This window comes from Apium graveolens, chromosome 3 (assembly GCF_009905375.1).
Source record: "Apium graveolens cultivar Ventura chromosome 3, ASM990537v1, whole genome shotgun sequence".
In the NCBI taxonomy this organism is placed as follows: Eukaryota; Viridiplantae; Streptophyta; class Magnoliopsida; order Apiales; family Apiaceae; genus Apium; species Apium graveolens.
Window position 1 is genome coordinate 108,185,804 of NC_133649.1, and position 17,305 is coordinate 108,203,108.

Genomic DNA, 17,305 nt, shown 5'->3' on the forward strand with positions numbered 1-17,305 from the left:
AATCAGATATTATCTTCTACAAGTCTTCTAATCGTCCAACTCCTAAAGCATATCTTCCTTTGTTTTAGTCCGGATCATCTCCTAGAAATCAGCCACACTTTACTTCTGAAGCATATCCTTCCTTATGTTGGATTTTTAACGCAGCGGGGCATGGAAAAACACTTTTACACATACAAAATCCAAATAAAAGCATATAAATCGTGAATAAAAATTCGAGGGATCGAATCTAACCTTTTAAAATAATTCGGAGACAACGATCAGAGATCCTTAGCAGTTGCTCCTCAAGTGTGAAGCACTCCACCGGTATCCACCAAGAAAACGATGTTAAGGAGGAGGAAGAAGGTGGAGAGAATTAGGGTTTTCAAACTTTTTGGGTTTTCGGGTTTGATGTGGGTTAGAATAAAATAGGGTCTATAATAGTGTATTTATAGGCAAAATTTTCAGCTGAAATTTTCCCATAAATAATATTATTATTATCCCATTTATTATTCTCATTAATAATTAAAACACCTTTTAATTATTAATCCTTTTTCTAAACACTTTAAAAATAATTCTCTCTCTTGATTTAATTTCCAAAAATTAAATCCTTAATTAATAATATTAAGAACTTTTCTTAATTAATTTATAATCAATTAAATCTCATTTAATCAATTATTAAATTTGCCAATTAATTATTTATTTCATAAATAAATAATTATTAGCCATTATTAATTAATTCCTCCACCATTAAATCATTCTCTTTTTATGGTGTGACCCTGTAAGTTCAATATTAAGCCGGTAGTAGAAATAAATAATAATAAAACTATTTTATCATTATTTATATAAATTCTCTAATTTATTAAATATGATTAATTAATTAATCACATTTATTCTACATCGTGAGTGATGCTTCTCAACATATCGCGACTATCCGGATAATATGAATTCACTGCTTAGAATACCAAGAACCTGTCAGTGAATAGTTACCGTACAATAAACTCTTTCTACCCTACAATGTCCCGATTAAATACAAGGCATGGATCTCGTGTCAAGCCTATCTAATTCAATCACTTGCTTACCATTTACTATGCGTAGTTCTATGCAAATTAGAAACTCCTTTCTAATTTCATTCACTCTGGCCAGAGATTCCTGAACTAGCATAAGTGGATTAGCCTTGAACATTCGCTTCCTTCACTGGAAGGGGTAGATCCTTTATTGATCATACACTATCTTCGTGTATAAATTCCTATACCCAGAAGAGCCCTAATAATTGTCCCTGGAGACTAACAACTAAACCAAAGCATAGTTCAGTGTACACAAGATGACCTCAAGTCTAAGGATACTTGTACAACTATCACTATGTGAACAACTGCTGACACGTGAGTGAACTCCATCAGTTGTTCAGCTGTGCGAGTCATGTTCAGTGAACTTATTCCATAATAAGCACCTACATACTAGCTATAGTGTCACCACACAAATGTCTATGAGAACAGACATCCTTCATAATGAAGCAAGCATAGTATGTACCGATCTTTGCGGATTATTAATTACCAGTTAGTAATCCTATGACCAGGAACTATTTAAGTTTAGAGTTATCATCTTTTTATGTCTCACTATTATGATCTCATCATAATCCATAAAAAGCTTTACTCTAAACTATGGTATATCTTATTTAAACACTTAAATAGATAAAGCCCGTAATAAAAACAAAACCAGTCTTTTATTAATATATCAATGAAATCAAAACAGATTACATAAAAAGTTATTCCTAAATCCTAATACATGATTGGACTTAGGACATATTCCTTTCAATCTCCCACTTGTACTAAAGCCAATCACTCAGGTATCTAATACCCATCTAGTCTTTATGACGATCAAAGTGACTTTCATAAAGTAGCTTTGTGAGTGGGTCTGCTATGTTGTTATGTGTGTCAACTCTAATTCAATACAATATAAGAAATGTTACCGCGCTCCCACTAACCCTTTTGTAGACGCATGGTTCATCTACGTTTTTGATAAAATCAAACTCTTTGATTGTCTCATCAAAACGAATGTTCCATCTTTCGAGAAGCTTGCTTTAAACCACATATGGTTCACAGCAGCTTACACACTAGGTTTTCATTTCCCTTGGAAAGAAAACCATCTGGCTATTTGCCAGATCACATAGTCGTAGTAAAGTAGCATTCACAAGCAAAATCCGAACTGATTTTAACAGGGCTACAGGTAAAAGGTTTCATCAAAGTCAATCCATTGCCTTTGTTTGAATTCTTTTGCCACAAGCATGGCCTTATAGGTCTCCACCTGGCCATCTGCTATAATCTATCTTTTGTATACCGTATACATAGATTCCATTCTGGATTTCATGGCACTATACCATTTCTCCGAGTCAACACTACTTATAGCCTCATTATAGGTCACAGGGTCGTCATCATCAATGATCAACAACTCATTGTCATTCTCAATGACAAGGCCATCTTACCTCTCAGGTTGGCGAGACACTCTCCCTGATCTATGAATGGGCTGTTCCATAAAAGGTTATTCAGTCAGAACAGGTGTTTCCACTTGATCCGTAGTAGTTTGTGCTTCTTGAACTTCATCAAGTTCAATTTTGCTCCCACTGTTTCCTTCAAGGATAAACTCCTTTTCCAAGAAGGTAGCATGTCTAGAGACAAACACCCGATGATCGGTGCAAAAATAATACCCTAAAGTCTCTTTAGGATATCCCACAAAACTACATTTTACGGATCGATATTCCAGCTTATCTGGGTCAACTTTCTTGACATAAGTTGGACATCCCCAAATCTTAACGTGTTTAAGACTCGGTTTCCTTTCTTTCCATATCTCATACGAAGTTTGAGGAACAGATTTTGGAAGGCACCTTATTCAGTAAATATGCTGAGGTTTCCAATGCATCACCCCATAGGAATACTGGAAGATTTGCATAGCTCATCATGGACCGAACTATGTATAACAAAGTTCGATTTCTCCTTTCAGATACCAATCTGGAGGAGTCCACTGGGAGAATATACCATTTACTTTGAGATAATCTAGAAATACTCCATTAAAGTATTCACCACCTCGATCTGATCGAAGAGTTATAATACTATGTTTGGTTGTTTCTCCACTTCATACTTATATTCTTTGAACTTTTCAAAGGCCTCAGACTTGTGTTTCATCAAACACATATCCGAATCGAGATCTATCATCTATGAAAGTAATGAAGTATGAAAATCCACTCATGGCTTGCGTAGACATTGGTCCACATACATCTGTGTGTACCATTCCTAGCAAATATGCAGCCCTCTCTCCATGTCCACTAAATGGAGACTGCAGTGCCACTATGAAGTGAGATTTTCATCATCCCTTTTCTTTTATTAGTTTGTTCAATCTGAAGTAAATTATGTCACATTTATACAGACCATTATTTAAAGTACCACGTCCATAAAGAATATTATGTCTAAGAATAGAACATTCATTATTCTCAATAATAAATGAAAATCCAGCCAAATCTAACATGGGAATAATATTCCTCACAATCGAGGGAACAAAATAACAATTATTTCAAACAATAGTCTTGCCCGTAGGCATATGTAAATGAAATGATTCTACATCTTCAGCAGCAACTCTTGCTCCATTTCCATCAGTAGAATCACCTCCTCTTCCTCAAGAGTCCTACTTCTCCTTGGTCCCTGCAACAATTGCAGATATGAGAACCACAGGCGGTATCTAATACCCAAGTAGAAATTTGATTAGTGACATATTCACTTATATCATGAACATACCTGAATCAGAAGCGATAGTCTCACTACCCTTCTTCTTCTTCAATTCTGCAAGGTAAACCTTGCAGTTACTCTTCCAGTGCCCCACCTTGTTACAGTGAAAGCAAACAACTTTGCTCTTGGGGTCTTCAGCTTTTGGTGGAACCGACATTTTTTCACCTACTTTCTTCTTCTTAGAAGGGTTCCTCTTCCTTTTCTTAGGATTGGAACCTTCACCAATTAGAAGAACAGAACTCTTCTTAGGGGGAAAATTTGATTCCGCAGTCTTCAACATGTTGTGGAGTTCAGGCAGGCTGACATCCAACTTATTCATGTGAAAGTTCACAACAAACTGCGAGAACGAACTCGGAAGCGATTGCAAGACCAAGTCTTGGCTCAGCTCCCCATCCATGGCAAAACCAAGTTGTCCAAGACGTTCAATCAAATTGATCATCTTAAGTACATGGTCATTCACAGATGATCCCTCAGACATCCTACAACCGAACAGCTCCTTCGATATCTCATATTGAGCTGTCCTCCCTGCCACATCATACAACTCTTGTAGATGCATGAGGATAGTGTGAGCATCCATATGCTCATGTTGCTTCTGTAGCTCAATGTTCATGGAAGCTAGCATGATGCATTGAGCAACATTTGCATCATCTATCCACTTACGATACACAACATGTTCATCATTATGCGCATCGCTAGCAGGTTCAGTAGGCTTAGGTGAGTCAATCACATATTCCAGCTTCTCAATCCTGAGAACAATTCTCAAGTTTCGAAGCCAGTCAGCATAATTAGGACCAGTCAATTTGTGAGCATCTAGTATGCTCCTGAGTGATAGTGCAGAAGACATAATGTATATTGTAAATCTGTAAATGATAAATACATAACAACACTTAGCAAATATTCGATTTCATTTTAAAACACTATATGAATCGGGTCTTTATTCATAAGTGGCTCCCACTAGTTTTCCTAATTTATTCAACCCCCTACGTGAAAAATTAAGCATTCATAATGCTAGTGGAAATAGGGATCCTATATTCCATTACACGACCCCAGCTGTAGCACGAACCGCCATGTAATGTTCAATAGGCAGACAACTCTTGTCAATTACATCTCATGTTATTCCCTAATCAAACTTTAGCCTCTTGAATAATTGAGTCTCGGCTGTAGCACGATAAACTCAATAATCTAAGTCAAGTCTAACCCAACATTCCGTACAGTTGAATCAGTCCCCAAAGGCCCACGGCTGTAGCACGTACCGACCTTTAGATTCTTATTCAATGTACACATCTCTATGTAATAGACAAGTATTTCTTATTTCTTGTTTGTATCGTGTAATTTGTATTTACTAAATAAATACAAGCAGGGTAGTCACTATACGTGTAAAAGGAAAAGGTTGAAGTTAATCCATCAAATATCGTCAATATGTTTATAAAAAGAAACTAAATATTAACATATATTTATATTACAAAGTAGAGTAAATTTTTTGAGTTTTGGTCAAATAAACCCGCTGTAATGAGATATTTTATTACTAAAGTCATTACTAATTTATAATTACCTTGCTTAATTTAAAAGGACTAGTAATGCATAATTAAAGTGGTCAGGACCTGCAATCGAAATATTCAACAAAGCAGAATTTACACGACAATTACTATAAGTTTATTTTTTAAGAAAAATATAATTTTTTAATTCAACGTTTATATTGATTTAATATCATTGCTAATGTTTTAATTTATTAACTAAAGTTGATCTCGGCCGTGTACTTAGTTTTTAATCCTCTATATTATATCAAGTTAATTTTATAAGATGTGAGATAATTGTCAATTCATAAATAAAAATTGACAAAATATATTTAGTTTTTAACACATTGAAAAAAAAATTAAATTTAATTAATCATTCTTATTTTCAGAACATAAAATACTTTTTGTTATTTTCTTCTAGTATATATATAAATAACTCTGAAATACACCATTACAATTGAATCTTTTAATATTGGTAAAAATAAAGTCACATGTGTGTGTATGTATGTAAATTATTATTTATTACATTCTCGAGTAAAGTCACATGTGTGATAAAGATATTCAGATGTTTTTTTTTAAGATTTTGAAGATAAATTTGTACTAATATCATAATTCAAATCATTTTTAAAGTTTCTTTCATTTATGATTCTAATATTTCTTTTTATAGTAACTTGATAGCATTGTATATTATTTTTCTAAAATTAAATATTTTCAATTTGATGAATTATTTTAAATATTAGTTGAACTTGTTAATCCTTTTAAAATATCAACTAATATTATTATTTTTTATTTGGATAGCATAACATGGATTAAATCAAATAGTACAATACATTATAATTTTAACCTTTTTTCAAATAATTCAAAATAGCTGTACAATTTTTTTCAACACTAAATATTTTTTTTATAAATTTATTATTGCTAATTTCAATTATATTTTTTTTTTCAAAATACTGAACTCTATAATTTTTCAAGTTTCTTATATATATATAAGTTAAGTTCTATTGAGTTCTTGTTTTTAGTTGAGTACGGGAGTACATATATGTTCTGCAAGTAAAATAGTATAAAAAAAATTTGAAATGCGTATTATAATGTGAATCATGTTCTACAAATATCACTATTATAATAAATATCTTGCAAATTTCATATATTTGACAAGTTGAACATTGCAGAATATATGATTTATAGAACATGATCAGTTTGAAGAACATACGTATTCACGTTGTAGAACACGTAAATTTTTAACTTGTTGAACATTAATGATATAACACCATAACATACGTTTATATCATGTAGTTTATTATTTTAGTTTTTAAATTATTAAAAACATAAAACCTGAACCATTAGATTGGATTGTAATATAAAGTTAAGATTTTGAACTCCAGAACTCCACAAAAAATAAGGACTTTTTGTATATGGTTACTTATAATAACAATATCAAACTGAATAATATAAAATTTAATATTTGTCTCACAAATATTAGAATATAAATTTATCTTTAATTAAGTTAACTAATTTTTATGAAGAAACATCAAATGTCTTACTATTTTTCAAATAACATGTTAATGAAAATTATTAATTTTACTTTATAGTTGTAATTTAATTTTTTCTAAAGAATATGAAAAAATAAAACTTTAGGAGAACCTCTTTATAAATTCACCATCATTAAATAATATTTTAAACCTAATTTTTTTGAAGTGAAACATTAACAAATAAATCGATTTAGTACATCTTCGTAGTTTTAACGGAGCTTGTGACATCTCATGTCAAATTTTGAATATATTTAAATATTAGGTCAAGTTCCGGATATAATAATGTAAAACCATTCAGTTAGTAATTTTGATACATAATATCAAGTGACTTGATCGTATGAAGAACTCAAAAATATTATTTTTTTATTAATATAAGATATTATAAAATTTATCCTTTTTGGTAAGATATTCTCGTCGAGCTCGTAATTTAAATTTATTAAACCTAGATAGTGACGATGTATTTTCGGCTAGGTCATGTAGTCAAATTTCGAGTATTTTTTCAAAATGGGTAAAATTCTGATTTTGAAGGTAATAATTTTGATACATATTATCAGTTGACTTGATTCTATAAAGATGTCAAAAATATTATTTTTACGAATATAAGATATCACAAAAAATTTCTTTGTTGGTAATATTTTCTAGTCGAACTCGTCATTTAAATTAAACCTAGGTAGTGACGTCGTATTTACGGGCAGGTCATTTAGTCAAATTTCGAGTATTTTTTGGAAAATGTGACAAGTTCTAATTTTGAATTCGAAATAAATCGAAATACGCTAATTATAACTTATCTAAATATGTAGTACACACATATATTATTTATATAAGTGTATCTCTTTTCAACATACAAAAAAATTAATTATATGTACAATTTATTTTTTATTAAAAAATACATATTAAAATGTATGAGACATACTTTTCAAATTTAAAATTATTTAATAAATAAGGGAATGATCCGTTCATGTACAATGCTTAACTTTATATCTCAAATTCAATTGTTCAAAACTAACTCTACAAATATTTTAGTAATCATATTTAAAGTTAAATAAATTATCGCCATTTACATTTATCAAAAAAAAATTGTCGCCATTTACGACAGTCACATATTATGTGTATGATAAAAAACTTAAGTAACAGTGTGGTGTAGTGGTAAGGTGATGTGCTTTTGAACTTAAAGATTGGGTTTCAATTCCACCCAACAACATATTTTACATAAATTTAAAGTACATGGGTAAATTAGTCATTTCAGTGAGACTTTTTAATCTCGTGAATATTATCACTATGTTCTCTCATTATACTAGTAATATGCCCTTGCTACGCACCCGGTTTATGTCATTTTGTTAATTTTAACTTTAAGAAATATTGATTTTCATATTTCCGTTCTTTTTTTGAAAATTCCTTGCAATACCTATATAATTTATGTTTTATCTTCAATTCCTCCCAACAACCTATTTTACATAAATTTAAAGTACATGGGTAAATTAGGCATTTCAATGGGACTTTTTAATCTCGTGAATATTATCACTATGTTCTCTTATTATACTAGTAATATGCCCGTGCTACGCACCCGGTTTATGCCATTTTGTTAATTTTAACTTTAAGAAATATTGATTTTCATATTTCCGTTCTTTTTTTTAAAAATTCCTTGAAATACCTATATAATTTATGTTTTATCTTGGAAAGATGTAAATGTGCATGTTTAAAGTTATTGAGTTCTGATTTATTTATGATCAAAATAAGATTTAAGTTTATACTTAAAAAAATGTTTGGAATAAGTTTTATTGACTTTTGTTTAGACTTCACTCGAAATAAAAATAAAATTGCAAGTAAGATATAAGTTATAGATAAAGTGCTAAATAAATAATTAAAAAATGAGTAGGTGCTATCAGTATTAAAAATGTATATTCAAGAGTACGTAGTACCTTTTAGGTTGTCTAGAGACAGAGCTCCTGAATATAGTAAAACTCCAATTCCACTTTACATGTCAACGACAACAGTAAAGTAAAATTCTAAAACTAATGAGGTGAAGATAATAAGTTGCAGCAAATTTAACGTTTGCTTTTTTGGTTGTCAGAGGATGAGGATGTCATAGTATTTGACATTGTGATCATTTCATACCTATATATTAGTTACTTGTATTCATCTCTGCACTATTTTTTCCCATATCTCTGAGGAATAGATACATGTGGGATATGAACAAATTGTTTAGGCATCAGTTATGTTTTTAACAGAGTATAATCTACCGGAAATTTGTCATCTACTATTATAATTGCTAATATTATTCTCTTATGTTAAAAGGTTTTTCTGCTGTGTGCCCATGGGGTTTTTCTGCTGTGTGCCCATGGGCACACACTAAGCACAAACTTATATAAATTTAGCTTATTTTGATTGGCCAATACTTCTTAATAATAGTGGACCCCCTGCATTTATAACAAATACACCAATCAAAACACTTCAAATTTTATAACTTTCAGTGCTTAGCATGTGCCTATGGGCACACACTAGACAAACCCTATGTTAAATTATGAGTCTAATAACTTAGCATAGCAGTATAAGTTATCTAGATTCTTTAGATTCTTAACATGTTATGCCTATGTCATTATTAATACTAAGAAATATGGAGAACTTTGAGAAATCTTTAAACTGGAGAAGTACGATTAGAATTAGAGTTGTCATAACATGAATTGTCATAATACGAATTAGTAAGATAAAAATGAAAATCAAATATATATATGATTGACATATAAATAGTTCTATACTTCATAGTAAAAACGAATGTGGAGTGAAGAAGTATATTACTTCCATGACGTATTAAGAACCAAACCAATGTCATTTAAATGAAATGCAGGGTTGCTGGTTACAATTAAAAACCAAACCAAAGTACTGATGAAAATTAGAAATAACAGAAATGAATTCAAACAGGATTTGTCTTATCACATTATTTAAAGCAAAATGAAATCATTTGAAACATCCATAAAGCTAAGAGACAACAGGCCTGCAACGAAGTTATGCATACTGCTCATTTCTCCTGCAATATCAAAGAAAAAATAACTATTTATTATATATAATTGATTAATATTGTAGTAAAAGAATCATAGAACTTAAATTATTCCTGGATATGTGAACAGAATGTTAAATAGTAGTGCAACATACAGTTTTAATCTTCTTCGAGGTTGACAGGGAAGATCCGGGAGTATTTCCACCGCTGGACAAATCAACCATGTTCTGGTGCGCATAATTAAGTTTTGAGTGGTGTTAAACTTTAAATATAAGTAATCTAAAATCTAATATGTAAGAATAGGAAAAACATTCATCCAAAATAAGTATAAAGAATGTCAGTGAAAATAAATACGGATATGGTTAGTTTATAGAGTATTTGTAGCGTGAATGTCTTAGTTCTGAGAAATTTGAAACAGTAGTTCCTCCGTATGATGCATAAGATGGTGATGGGCTATTAGAATCTGATTTGTACACATCGGTGACATCGAAAATTTTGCTCCTCAATTGAACATTATTATCATATGATAACATTGAATTTAAGTTATTTTCCAACGATATCCTTAAGCTTTTGAGGATATACATTATTACTTTTGCTCTGAAAAATTATAGTGGTAATTAAGATAAATCATTAGAATTGCAACAGTAACATATGTGTCAGTTTAAAACCATTATATTATCATCAATCAACTTGGTAGCGGTTTGACCAATGACTCTCGTAACAACACGATCCATCATAACAAAGTTGTAAGCCTCTGTTTCATCACCAGCAAGAACAACAATTTTGAACCTAGAGTACGTGTGTAACAAATTAATATCTTTAAATGATATTTTCAAGTAAAATATATACATGTGGACTATATATATTGACAAACTTAACGTGATACCTCTTTTCTATAACAGGCATGACTAATGTGCAGCTCGAACATTTGTAGTTGCCATCGTTTCTCAGTGCTTTACCATCCTTGCATTTTATGCAGCTAAGGTACCACCAACTATCACCTTCTTCAACTGCAGACTTTTAACAAAACACAAAAAACTTTTCTGCAACAGAAATAAATAATGAGAGAAAGATAACGATATTATCTGACATATCTATAATTGCTTTTTAAGCTCACGTTTATATCTTCTCTAGCAGTTTTCTTGCCAAGCTCTTTAAGTGTCACCGTCTCAATGATTAGAGTATTTGGAGTTTGTGTTGGAGAAGCTGTAGAATTTTCAGTAACTTTGTATCCCTCTTTTTCAAGTCTAGAAGAAAATCATAATATTGTGCAGATAATCAGAATCAAAGTAATCACGTTGCAAAATATTATGGTTTCAAACTTTAATTACTTAGTATATAGATTTATGGATAATTTACCTAATTCTCATTGCTTGGAAAATATTATCAAGATTTAGATAAATCTCAGATGATGGAAGAGTGTTAATCTGAACTGAACCTATAAAATTGATACATGTAACATGGTAAATAATCATTTATTTTAAAAATTTCACAGTTACTAACATATGTCAAAATAAAACTTCTACTTACTCTTAAAGATTCTCAGCTTAGTACTCGCAAGAATTACAATAATAGGACGCTTCTTGATCTTTTCCAGGTACATCTTATCAGCAGCCTCAGCAAGTCCACCCCAAACAGTAACTTTATGTGAATATCTTTTTCCAATATTTTAGAATTGTTAAATAGTATAAAACACGAATGATAATGATACAATTTTTGTAAATAATAACTGGTGTTTCTTCTCCTGAAAATTTAAGCATTTAGGTCAAACATAAACATTGTATATAATATACCTCCCATCTGTAATCCTAAACTTCACGATCTGCCTCTCACCATACTGTGTTTGAATGAGCTTCACATTTTCAAAATCTTCCAGTACACTAATTACATCTAAGAGTTTAAAAGTATTAATATTAAACTGCATATACAATTGCATTAAAATGAATGCAATTTAATTGCGCAATTTAAAAAATATACCTGTTGCTAATGGTGGCGCTTCTGGGTTTTCATAGCTTGATGTCAGATTGAATAGTTCACTAAGATTAACAAATTCGAATTTATGACTTGGAATGATGAAGTCATCCTCATCTAACCTCTGGACAGTTGTTGAGTTGGAAAAGTTAATAATGTATTTTGAACTTGTAGGCCTTAAAGTCCCCGATGCCTCTTTTGTGTAAAAATTGGAGATTACATAAAGACCTCCCTCAACCATATCGTGAGATATGGGTTTCCAATTTTTAGCATAAAAAAGTGTGGATATGGTTGCTCAGTGCAATGGAGAAACAAAAATTTAACACATCAATTTGAAAAAATAAGAACACATCTGCATAGATTTTAAATTATGTTTTTGCAGGATGTTTACATTATCTTAAAAAATAATAAGACATCGACATATATCTGAAAATATGGTTCTATCTCATTTTACATTAAGCGGATAAGAAGAGATATAAAATTACTTGCAATCCACTTTTAAATCAATACACTCACATCATCATCCAGTAAAATGAGATTGAAACCTTTCAATGATTCCCTGGCATCAGATGTATTGGACAGTGATGGCCACATTCTTGTAAGACGAACTTTCATCCTCTATGTCGTACGTAAAAAATCAAGTGAAGCTATTGGATCAAACATCACAAAGTGTAATCTACAACAAAATAATAGTCATCATTTAGTATAGCATGTAAGTCAAAATTATACCAAAACACATATACAAAAACAATGTTGCACATAGTGTATTCTCTTGAATAAAGCTTACTTTAGTTTAAGGAATTGATGAATGTGGAATACAGTTGGAGGAGAAGGTCTTGAATTTATAAACTTGATAACACAATAAGATGCCTGAAATTAAGGATGTGATAAAGGTACTGCGATTCTAAATGACATATCATATATTAGCAGTTGGAGATAATGGGTTCGTGCATATCCAGTTGTGAACTTGGTATATCAAGCAAAAATTTCAATACACTATAGAGCATTAATATGATATCAGAAAAGGATTATATGAGATTTTATTGGTTATAAGATTTTTATAATTGAGGGGCAATTTAGCAATCAATCAGCTTGAAAATAGCTAGAGTATATTACTTGCAAACTTGAAAATATAAATTTTAAAATATTTACGTAAATATAATGTAATCGGTTATTGCAATTTTTTTAAGGAAACAAATATTATTAAATAAAATAATATCACAATTAACCTGGTGATTGAAATATAGTGATTCGGTGGTATTTCAGCATCGTGTGATGGCACAATTTTAATCAAATTAGCAATGAGAATCATAGCAAATTTCTTAATAATATTATTATTGCATAAGATCATAAAATATAATTTTTTTTTAATTTATGTGCTGATTTGATATCCCATAAGGCGTGACGCAAAGAAAATTTGTTAGCATATACCTAAATTGGATGTATACTTACAATTATGTGCTAGAAAATTTTTTTAGTGTGTTAAATGGATGTTACATGCTTTGATTACACAATTTGATGCAGATAAGTCATTCCTTACAAATAAACTCTAATTAAAATATATGATTATTATATATGCTCCTAAAGTATAATATCATTTACGTTCCTATTATTTTCTTCTTTGATTTACTAATAAACGATGTTTTTCCGATATAATAATTAAAAATTAATTCTCTCAAAACAGTTTTATAAATTTTTTAAAAATAGTTACATATATGTAGACCAATATTTAAGGTCAAATTATTATTAATTTTTTATTATATGATTTAAATGATACTAAACATTCTTAAACATTAATAAAGTGTATGGATATTAGAAAAGCCAACATTCTCAAATCAAATTCAACCAGAGCAAAGGATCATATGTTATTCTAAAAAAAATCGATAAAACTTTTTGCAATAAATCACCAATAAACAAATGCGAGAAAAATGAATAAGGAAATATAACAACATTTTTTATCCTTGCAATGTAGAGGCATGAATATCCTCCTTTATTTTATAGAACATAAAGGCACAGAACCAATACTTAAAAAATAATTAAGAAATGTTTTCATCCCAGATCCAACATTATGTGAGCATCTGACTTATCCGAGGTTTATTGCTGCTACATATTTGTCCTAGAGGAACCTAAAATTTTTATCAAGAAACAGTCATTTAACAGATTAAATAAGAGTTACGATCCAACTTTAGAGGATTATGAAATCGCGAATGTGAAGTCCTACCTCCATGTAATAAGGTAGCAGCAATACCAGACGAAGCTACGGGAAGTACTATTTTTCCTTCACTTCTCAAGCGACAACACAGTGTGTCCCACAAAAAAGTCTTGCCACACCCACCGCTGCCATAAACAAAAAATAATCGACCTTGGCCATTATTTATTGAATCCATGACAGAGTTGTACACTTGTGATTGTTCTTCATTTAATCTATTGAAATATTTTCCATGTTGTTGTTTCCTAACAGATTTATCGTAAGATGTCTCCTCTTCAATTAAACGATAACTCGTAGAATGCATGTACACTTCTTCTGGAAAAGGCATATTTGGATAGTCTCTCAACGAATTGCCAACTCCGTTAAGCAATTTTTCGACCTATGAATAAATTTGAGAAAAAGATAACTATATCAATACTCTACCTTTAAATAAGAACCAATATAAAAAATACTTTAACAAAATAGGATTATTGCGTGTCATAAGTAATAGAAACTGCACAATTTTTTATTACATTAATAAAAAATAAACATGCGAGTGTATAATTTTCCAGATCATGATCTGAAAGGGTAAGTTCATGGTTTTCAGAACTTTTCTTCTTCACATACAAAATATCTTCAGAAAGGGCCCTCTAATTATTAGCCCACAGATTTTGAGGATCTGCAACAGGACAGTTTGTCAGGATAAAAACAAACATGGCTCGAAGTTGTTGTGGCATAGCATTATCTGAATTCTCTCGGAGGGCAGAATGCCATTGATTGTCATCCTTAACCAAGCCAAGTGCCTTCCACACCTCCTTATATGTAGGATAGAATCAACGATCAATTGTTCTTAAATCTTTGAAAGAAGTGGCACCTTTACTTCTTAACAGGAGCATTCTCAAGTAAAATGTATCACCTTGCGACGCATGAACCTCAGTTAACCTCCCAATGACGATTCCTCTTTCTCTTTGCTTCCACTTACATGGTCCAGGCTGCCAAGTAAATCCTCTTGGAAACTCTTGGTATGTATACTCGCGAGCAACTGGCATATTTATGTTTGCAATGAACCATGCTTCCAACTTGCTTTTTCTATTAGCTGCCTTGGATGCTACTTCTTCCATGTTATCGTAGATGTTGAAAGTCACATTTTTACCTCCCTCAACATGGACTGGCAATCGTTTCACAGTAGGAAATCGGTAGTGAATATCAAATCCTAGAATTCTCCACACAACTTCTGATGCACATACATATCTTCCGTCTAGATAGTGTTTTATCTCATCAATAGATTTTCTTTTATTAATTTGATAAGAAGTTCCTTTTTTCCAACGAATCAACATTGTGGCATTGTCATGACCTTTCAAGCAATACTTGAAGAGATATTTTTAATGATCGTGAATTATTGCAGATTTTGAGGTTCATGTGACACTAAAACCGGATTAATAAATCCCTGTTATAGGGAACTATAAATTCATTGTCCAGTGTTTCTTTACCTTTGGTGACAGTTCTATTCATCTTCCTTCTACGATAAACAGGAAATCCACAGTCATCAAAAAAAGTGTGGCCATTGTACATGCAATTAAGTTTTTACATAAATGTTCAATAAGCTTAATACAACAAAAATTAAATTGTCCAAATTTGTGTACCTAGCACATACCGGATATCGTGATAAATGAACTTCTTTTTATATATCCAAAATTTGAAATGACTTAGTTTTTAGGAAAATATCGATCACATTTTCAATTCGACATACATGGTGAATACGTAAAATCTTTTCCACATGGCCCATGAATCATGTAGTTCTTGACGGCATTATACCCGACTGGATCTGTTTCTTTATGTGGTATTTCTGCCGAGACTAATTAATCAATTTGCTCAATTGTACTTCGTGATCATCAGGATGCATCCAAATCAACATGTGTGCGTGGGGTAATCCACACTTCTTGAATTCAATAACATACATCACTGAAATATAAATTTAAAATGTGAGTATTTTACATTAATTTTGAAAAAGGTACAATAGATAAATTTAATTTATATGGTAAGTAAATACCTCCCATACAACGACCAAAATAATTTTTATTTTTAATGAGATCAATCAATTGATACAACTTCATCTTAAAAACCCTAGCAACAACATCTGGTGCATCAGATACACTTACACCTGGTAAATGGTCAAGCATACTTTGAATTTCAGGCCATTTAGTGTTGCATGTCATTGTCAGGAAAAATGATGGATGGCCTATACTTCTACAAATTACAAGAGAATCCTTAAAATATTGTGACATATACCTCCGAGAACCTGTAAATGTAACCGGCAAAATAACTTTTTTCCCTATACATGTTGGATTAGAATCACCTTTTCGAATAGAATCTCGTATAGAATTATACAAATCAGCACGTATTGTTTTTTGGTTCTTCTTAACCCATTCAAGCTTGTACTGTTCAACTGCAGTGAAATATTTACCTTCATTAAGCCTGGCCATGAGCCTATAAGCATGATACTCTCTCATCGATATATAACACCGCTTCTTAGAATCCTCCCCGTCATCATCATTTTTTGGTATTTTTGGTGGTGGAGCAGCATGTTTACCCATCAATGGAATTTTAGTGTGAAATCCTTCATCTCCATGTGGAAAGAGAAATGGGTACTGTAGCGGCATGAAGTTCGCATTGGTCTCAAAAATCCGCTGCAATTTTTTATCTGATTTCTGAACAACAATGTCTCTTGTACCGCAGGAATCTTCAAGGTCCCCAATAATTAAAGCACCAACCTCATCTGATGGCCCAATTGTATTTGGACGGCCAAAGGCTGATGTACACGAAACCAATTCTAACTCAACTTCAGTAGGTTCACTATTTTTAAAATGGTCCTTTGCCATTCGAAAACTATTGACCAAGCGATTATTCTCATCCGGCATTAACATTAAACCCTGTACAATGTCATTATCAGTGGAATCACCGCCTTTAATAGCATTCTTCCGATTCTGTAATTTATTTTCAGAATCGTAGACATAGAGTTGACAGTACTTTGGAGTTTCTCCATCAGGAGGGCATATACTCCCAATCAGATGATAATTCATACCATCTAACTTGAATGTGTAAGGAGTACATCCGATGTTGATATTGTTGTCAATTCTACCACCAGTTAATGTAAAAGCAAAAAGGCAATTTTAGATTCTGATTTTATTTTTATAATGGATAGTTCTTTTTCCACCATCAGTCAACAACTTTGCTAAAAATGGAGGAGGTGCTTTCTTCAGAGGAAGCTAAACTTGGCCATTACGATAATATATGGAAAACGTTGTCCTTGCGTATTTGTTGGACTTGTTGTTCCTCTCATGGTCCCACATAATGGA

General features: G+C 31.4%; 2 protein-coding genes across 2 annotated transcripts; both read right to left on the reverse strand.

Moving 5' to 3' along the window:
- Positions 1-10,446: 10,446 nt before the first annotated feature.
- On the reverse strand, positions 10,447-12,002 carry LOC141714513 (uncharacterized). The gene is made up of 7 exons (XM_074518028.1): positions 11,768-12,002; positions 11,584-11,680; positions 11,321-11,445; positions 11,150-11,228; positions 10,908-11,037; positions 10,677-10,807; positions 10,447-10,579 (listed from the first exon to the last, which is right to left on the reverse strand). Exons 1-7 carry the CDS (start codon positions 12,000-12,002, stop codon positions 10,447-10,449), a joined length of 930 nt encoding a protein of 309 aa, XP_074374129.1.
- Positions 12,003-15,625: 3,623 nt separating this feature from the next.
- Positions 15,626-17,064, reverse strand: LOC141710852 (uncharacterized). Its single transcript, XM_074513366.1, has 2 exons — positions 16,414-17,064; positions 15,626-15,911 (listed from the first exon to the last, which is right to left on the reverse strand). Exons 1-2 carry the CDS (start codon positions 17,027-17,029, stop codon positions 15,805-15,807), a joined length of 723 nt encoding a protein of 240 aa, XP_074369467.1. The 5' UTR covers positions 17,030-17,064; the 3' UTR covers positions 15,626-15,804.
- Positions 17,065-17,305: the final 241 nt, after the last annotated feature.